This window comes from Magnolia sinica, chromosome 11 (assembly GCF_029962835.1).
Source record: "Magnolia sinica isolate HGM2019 chromosome 11, MsV1, whole genome shotgun sequence".
NCBI classification, from domain to species: Eukaryota; Viridiplantae; Streptophyta; class Magnoliopsida; order Magnoliales; family Magnoliaceae; genus Magnolia; species Magnolia sinica.
The window spans coordinates 12886617-12894380 of record NC_080583.1 but is presented as its reverse complement, the minus strand read 5'-3'; the positions used below and the strand labels follow the sequence as shown (position 1 = coordinate 12894380).

The 7764-nt window shown below is 37.4% G+C and overlaps 1 protein-coding gene across 1 annotated transcript; it reads right to left on the bottom strand.

Moving 5' to 3' along the window:
- Positions 1-707: 707 nt before the first annotated feature.
- Positions 708-7394, bottom strand: LOC131218018 (DUF21 domain-containing protein At2g14520-like). The gene is made up of 9 exons (XM_058212702.1): positions 7373-7394; positions 6098-6174; positions 5909-5992; positions 5117-5203; positions 3974-4113; positions 3793-3880; positions 1659-1680; positions 1092-1351; positions 708-749 (listed from the first exon to the last, which is right to left on the bottom strand). Exons 1-9 carry the CDS (start codon positions 7392-7394, stop codon positions 708-710), a joined length of 822 nt encoding a protein of 273 aa, XP_058068685.1.
- Positions 7395-7764: the final 370 nt, after the last annotated feature.

Sequence of the window (7764 nt, the reverse complement as noted above, 5' to 3'; positions counted from 1 at the left end):
CTCCGCACCCAAAACCAGATTTTGGATCCAAAAGCAATTGAAATCCTAATTCATGCTCAGAAGTAAATCTAACAGGACCCTATGGATACCTGAATCCGGTTGGATTTGGATCCCAAAATGCTAATTCATTCTCAAAATTAAATCTGATAGCACCAGATGCAAACCAATTTCTTCACCCAGTAACCAATAAACAACTTCCACAATCTTCTTCTTCTTCTTTTTTCCTCACATGAAAACCAATTCTAGACAACAACAAACAATATACAAATTCCATAAATTTCTTCTTGTTCTTCTTGTTTCCTAATCTTTAAAGTAATCAGCAATAACAAATTACATTATCTGCTCAGGATAAGAATCTTTCACTCGAGTTATAAGAGGAATTATAGCATCCTACTCATCAGAAACATACTGTTTGATGACGCAAAGGACTCCGTCCATGTGGGATACAAACTGTTCATATGATGGGCCATACCATCAATGGGGACACCCAAAAAGTGCCCCACCGTAGAATATTTCAACCCTTTTGTCTTGAACCATGGCATCACTTGTACAGAATCATGCGTGACTGCAAAACTTGTCCTGGTGCATGTACTAAACTAGTGTGAATAACAAGATCATGTATTTGTAATGAGTAGTTTGTGTATAATTTTCGATGAAAAAAGAGAAGGAATTCTTCAATTTTATACCGCCATAGGAGAAGGTGTTCGTTACAAATCTTCATGATAATCGGTTTCATCAAAGATCTCCTCCTACACAAACAAAGATACAGAATGACATTTTAGCTATAGCAAGTGAAAGAAACTAAATGTAGAAAGATTATTTCTTGAGTTATTATATGGTTCTCAGTCAAAATAAAACCCAGCAATGGCATCAACAGATCCACCTTTCCAGCAACCTAGGCGGTTGGTTACACAGGCACCACAATGGGATGGGCCGTTGTCTAATATGTTTCCCATCAGATCATCCAAAAATGGACTGTTTATTGCATGAGGGATGCCATCCACCAACATAAGAACACTTTGGATCAAGAGGAGATAGGCCCCATATGCGCATCCTCAAATGGTAATTCTTCTATGTGATCATTTCAATACCTGCAACAGTTCTTCGATGACATCTTCCATCGTGATTATTCCGACAGCTTCTTCCTCTTGTGCGAGCTTTGGAAGCGGATTGTCATCTATCTGTAGAACATCCAATGACATGTCCCTCACCCACCTTCTACTCCTTGAATTGCCATTCTGCATGCTGGAGTGGGAATTCTTCCACTTCTTGAGTGATCTTTTGTTCTTCTTGTTTTTCTCTTGATGATGCCCTTCGCCATCAATATATAACCTCACATCTTCCGCCGAATCTGCATTGAAAGAGGCATAAGAATGAAACTGGCATCAGACAAGAAATAATTTTGGAAAGGCTAGACTGCTGGCTTTGCTACCATTTCTTAAATGGTGACAGCTCATCCACTGCACATGTGGCATATCAATCCAGACTGCACTGGACCTGCTGTGAACAGAACATAGCCCAACAATCACACCGATAGATGATCTTAACCATCTAATATCAGGAAATGAAAATGGACAACTTGCAACTTGAAATGTATTTTGGAAACTGGAATGTGGCTGCAATCCAACTTACGGGTTAGATCTCACCCATAAAAAAACCTGTAAATGGCTTAGATTTTACCTGTAGAAAGTGAATAGCTTGGGACAATTTTATCCTCAAGATTAGTTTTTTAGAGTGGATGTAACAGGAAGGCATGGAAAGGGTTTTTACCAAAAGAAGGGTATTTTGTAATTTAACAACTCTCTTGCTTTTTTAAAAGCAAAACTTTCTTTTGCCCCAAGGTATGTATATTCAGTAATATATGCCGATGAGGTAAAGACACTGTACAAATGGAAGACCAACTACCAATTGTACCCATAGGATTGACCATGACATGGAAAGCATGGTATGATTATCTTGTACCCGCTCCTAAAATATACAGGCCAAATGTCAATTTAGTAAATATGCCGAGGAGGTAAAGATACCATACACATAGAAGACCAACTACCAACAACCAACAACCAATTGCACCCATAGCATTGACCATGACAAGGAAAGGATGGTACGATTATCTTGTACCCGCTCCTAAAATGTAAGGGCCAAATGTCAATTAGTTGTTTTATGTGATTCATGAATATAAGACGGGCAGTGCAGTTGATGCAACCAGATACACCGGATTGCTTCAGGTTGGAAGCTTTTGAGAAACGATTCCACCAGTTGGATACATCAAAACCTTTACGAATTTAAGTTCTCAAAATTCCATGTTTTATTGATCATCTTCAATGGCTTGCCACAAGTAGCAAATAGGAAGGAGATAAAGGAGAAGAGATCTAGCAACCAGTGTTCGAAATATCGATCTCGCGTTACATATCGTATTCTTGGGATACGGATACGTATCGGTTATCGCATGGGATATATCAGTTGTATCGTGTAATGTATCGCTGTTGTTAGAAACATTGGGAAATTGGTTGGATTTTTCGATGAAACTTCGGTGATTGTTAAAAAAGACATCAATACACACTTATAAATCAAAACATCACAAAAAACAAGTACAAATAATAGGTTTTCTTTGTATGGGGTCTTAATCTACACGTTGTCTAATTGAATTGATGCAAGTATAATTAATGTCTATTCATATAATTTATAAATATAAGAAGACGTGTGGAAACACAAATAATACATTCAAAAGCAAAAGAAGAAACACTAGATTAGGTTACAAACATTTTTTATGTGATGTTTGAACATAAAGAATGCAAACGATTTACGAGAAATTGGGAACTTTTGATTATTTTTTTTTCAATTTTTCGCAACTAGACCATCTCCTTCAAATCTCGAAATCGAAGCTCCCAATCCATGATTTTTCATGCTGAGCATGAAAAATCATAAATTTGTAACAGTTTGACACTAATTTAACATGAATTACAGAAAATAAGAGCATCGAAATTCAAAAATGCTCACTAGATCGAACATGTGGGATATATCGCACTACTTGTGCGTTTCGTATCACGCTGGTAGGATACAAGATATATCGTGGGATATATCGGCTGATATCGTCGATATTTAAAACAGTGCTAGCAACACATGCTAACCATCAAGTTTTCTTTCTCATACTATTCTTTATAAAATAGCAACCATTATAGTTTCACATGCAACACATTTATTTTAATCAACCTATGTAATAGACTTACATAGCACCTGTGGGAGTTTTGTGCTCCCATTGCCAGTCCCAAGATCGGATGGAGGAGGGGGGTTGCATCATGTTGGCAGCCGGTGTCATGTAGCTCAGATTATGGTTGGTGGATCCTGGCAATTTGACATTCCAAGCCTTGATAGAGTGGATTGGTGGAATAGGATTCACGTAGCCGACCCCAAGTAGTTGGCATAAGGCTTAGATGATGATGATGAGAGTTTCACACACTCAAAGGTCTTTTGTAGCTAAAGGGATGATCGCAATTAGTCCTTTAAATGGGTTATTTCAGTCTATTCCCTTATTCAGTTCAATAAAGCATGACAAGCAAGTAAACCCATCTTATCCCTTGCATGTGGTCAGGTTGGGTCCACAAGCATGATCTTGTGGGGCCATGAGTGTGGTTGATTTGGCCCATGGCTAGACCTCTATGCTTCACAAAACAATGTGGAATGCTTGAACAGATAAATGAATTACATGAATTGAGAAGGCAAATCGGCACATAGAAAAATAAGGACAGTATCAATTGCAATTACGAAATTCAAATAATAGGAACAAACAATTACCAAGATAAGCCCGATTATATTTGTAGGTTTTTCATGATAAACTGGCACCCTGCTGTGTCCTTCATCCAAAATCAACTTCATCATATCCCTGCATAACAACAAACATACAATGCACCTCATTGCAAAAGAAATCAAACAAGGCAATTCGATTATCTTCATATTTTCATAAAGAGTACATTACCTATCAAGCTTTGCATTAATATCAATTGCAAAAGTTTCAGATATAGAAGTCATGGCATCTCTAGCTGTTTTCTCTGTGAGTTCAAGGGCTCCAGCTATGATTGTTGTCTCATTGCGCATCAATTCTCCACCTTTTCCTGCCTGTCTACCAGCGAAATTAGAGCATTTATACCTTGGCATGTTTGGATACATGGAATCCAAGGGAAAAGAAAGGAAATGGAGAAGTTATTCCATTGATGTGACACTTTGGGATGTTTGGATAACAGAAAAACGAAGGATTCCACATAGCAATATTGTACTTCTCTATAGTAGCAGAGGAAACTGTGACCATTCTCTGACACATATGAGATTTTTCATTTGTCATTCGAACAATACCTCTAATGTTGGAATCCAAGGGAAAATAGTGTTCATGGAAATAATGATTTTTTTCCTTACCTTTCCATTTCCAATGCACTCCAAAGATGCCCTTGAGGTCCATTTGGATTGGTGGAAACCTTTTTTCCTACCATGGAAAAAGGAATCATTTTCCTCATATGTGCCTTTTTGCACCATTCGTGAAAACAAAAGCAACCATGGAAATCGATTTCCATCTCTATTGTTTTCCTAAAAAAATAGTGGTTTCCATTTCCTCAAAAAGGAAAAAAAAAAAGTAAAAGAAATTGAGATTTCCACATTTTGTGAGAGAGAGCTTTCACTTTTTGACCATTGACCTTCATCATTTCCATTGAAGTCGTGAATGTTAAACAAGCAGGCTATTTAGGATTTTTTTTTTTTCCACAGATTTCCACTGATGTGACGCTCTCCTTTCATAATATACTATTTTGGATCCAACCAATCCAAAGTCAAACAGGCCCTTACATTCGACAGTATGAAATAGGAAACAGGAGAATCTTCGAATGGCACTATCAGATATAATTCCAAAGAGAGTCTGGAGATTATTTAATCGAAGATGTAATCAGGTGAGATGGCTTCTCAACTGATACAATGAGGCATAAGCATTTCGATCTTGTGACCAGAAGGACTATATAAATGGGGAAATGTTAACAAAGCCAATCAACATGCACTAAATGAAATCTTTCAGTTAAAAAAAAATCTGATTTTATTTAAGATTTTGAAGATTAACAAAAAGGTGGAGAAGACAAACCTCATTCCCGTGAAAATCAACAAGTGTTTTCAACTCAGCTCTACGAAAAAGAGCAACATGTCCATCCCCCAACGTGACATCCAACAACTGAAAATTACAGGAAAGAATGTCAGCAATTCAACTTTGAAATGTTGCGTGACTAAACTGAAGGGGCACTAGACATCCTTAATGGTACATTTGCTTGCACCAAATATCAGGAAATTTTAAGGTACAATTCAATTGGGGTAGCATTTAAATGGATAAATATTTTTGATTTTCACTGGAGATTGGGAATCGATGGACTTTCCATAGGACCCATTTTACTGACGGGATTCAGCATTGCTTTTACCTACTTTGGCGCATGGCCAGTTACTCAGGATTCGTGATTGTTCCATTTCCTGTTGTTAGCAATGTACAACGGTCAAATAGGATCATTTTCTTCTCGAGACCTTATATTTTTCTTCTTTTTTTTTTCTTTTTTCAGCGTGTGAGAATTTGAAGTTTCCATGATATTTGGTGCAACCAAACACACCCTAAGTAAATAGAATATCACCTTGCTTATTGGGTATGCGACAGGGTAACAAATCCAAACAAGTACACGAACAATCGGAGCCACTGCTGCCCCAATCGCTAAACTGTGACGTGAGCAGATGGACTGCGGTATAATCTGTTTTGTTAAGATCCAAGGAACCAATTAAATAATATAAAAGCAGGTTGGAGTGATTCATCAACATCCAGAGACTCTTTTACCATGAGAAAAGCTCAACATTCAGATGTTATAATAGAAACATACATGGAAATGAGATACCTCACCTCACCAAACAGAAGTATCAATGTCACTGAAATCAATATAGCACCCCAAGCTGTAACAAGACTATCGAGGAAAATAGGGAGTGTCTGACACAAATAAGACAGAATATCATAAAAAATCATGAATCATTTTTCAGATATATATTATGAGAAAACTGGCTAACATATACTGAAGGACTATTTAGCTTTTACCTCCATAGCAGCAGCATTACAGATAAGCAGTGTACAAAGCAACAAATGTTGCTTCCTGACAACCGGCAAAATCTTCGCTGTGAAAAAAAAAAGAAAAGGAAACAGATTGTTAATATCTGTAGTTCAGTCCTACTCATAGTTCGAAAACCTGAAACTGGACTCGATTCGGTATTCAGTCAGGTCGGGTTGACTCAACCCGACTTGACACGGTATTTAATAGGGACGGGATTAGATGTATAACTTGGTCAAGATAAGTAATGTAAAATATCAGTTTTGGCAATAAACCACTCAATGGTGCATTGGTTGAGTTCATCTCTCTTGTTGTAGAGGTTGGGGGTTCAGTTGCCTCACCATTTATATTTTATTGATGTTCAAACTCTTAACTCATAAAGAGTCATATCAAATCCACTCAATGAGTCATTCCAAGTTGGGGTCGAGTCAGACCCAGGAGTGAGTTTCCAAGTGACTCGGCTTGAAATCTCACTGAGTTGAGTTGACTTGGCCAAGTTTCGAGTAGACCCGGTGAGTTTTAGAACTATGGTCCTACTAAGCAGCTCGATATGAACTAATAATCTAACAAATAGATTAGGGCAGGCAGTTTGTTTGGCTGTCCATGGGTCCCATTGTAACAGGATGCACCTGCACCAAATCATGGTTAAGATAAGATGGGAGCCTTCCCGCTTCTATATTAATCGTGATTTAAGGCAGGGAAATTGGGAAAATGCAACCCCACTAAATCACTCTGATGGAAGTTAATAACTAATTAATGTGTTGCCTGTTTCTGGAAAGTCAGAAAAAAAAAAAATGGAGAAATGGTCTGAAAAATAACACTGATGGAAATTAATATTACCATTTTGACAACTCTTACAAGGCATCCATTCATCTTCAACCTTCTAAAAGGAGAAGCTATTTCCACCCACCTTAATTGATTTGAATACGCCCCTCTTGCATTTTTGGAATTGAAATGGTACAGATGGAATATGTACCATTCAAACCCAAAAATCGAAGATGGTGTATCCAAATAAATCGAAGAGGATGCAGATATCAAATCCACTAGTTACTTGTGATTAAAGCTGTCCAGATTAGAGTTAATGAGGACTGACGATAGACTCATTCATCAAGCGGTGAAGTGCAGATGCATTGTATGTAAACAATGGTTCTAAAAAACAAATTTTTTTTTTTTTTTGGAAAGATTAAAAACCAAATAAATGACAACAACAAAAAATCTAAGATAGAAATATTTGCCATCGTCCTTTCAATCCTGTGGTGAACTACCCTCATTAATTTCCATGTCCATTTCCCAGTTTTTAGAAATGATTTAGTACACTTCTGTGCTATCTCATTTCCCGAAACATAGAAGATGGGCGGATACAAATGAATTAAGGTGAGTGCAGATGCATATACCAAAGTTCAAGTTAAAAGAGAACCTGCCACAAGAGAATTACTCGTCAAGTTACGAATTACAGTACATTTCACAAGCTGTAAAAGTCCAATACCATAGTTTAAAAACTCGAAGAAAGAAAAAAAAAAGACTTAACTAACCCGAGTTGACTCAACTCGACCCAATTTCACCAAGACTAGAGAAAAACTCGATCTAGTCATGACTCGGTCAAAACTTGAGAAGACCCCAACTTAACTCAAAAGAACTTGGCAAAACTTGACTCGAT

Bases quoted from the DNA above. Each gene is read 5' to 3' on its own strand.
- LOC131218018 (XM_058212702.1), bottom strand. From the start codon at position 7,394: ATGGACATGGAAATTAATGAGG. The intron at 6,175-7,372 runs GTAGTTCACCAC...TTTTTTTCACAG, and splicing joins GGACATGGAAATTAATGAGG to CGAAGATTTTGCCGGTTGTC. The intron at 1,352-1,658 runs GTTTTTTTATGG...CTTTCAATGCAG, and splicing joins AAAATCTAAGCCATTTACAG to ATTCGGCGGAAGATGTGAGG.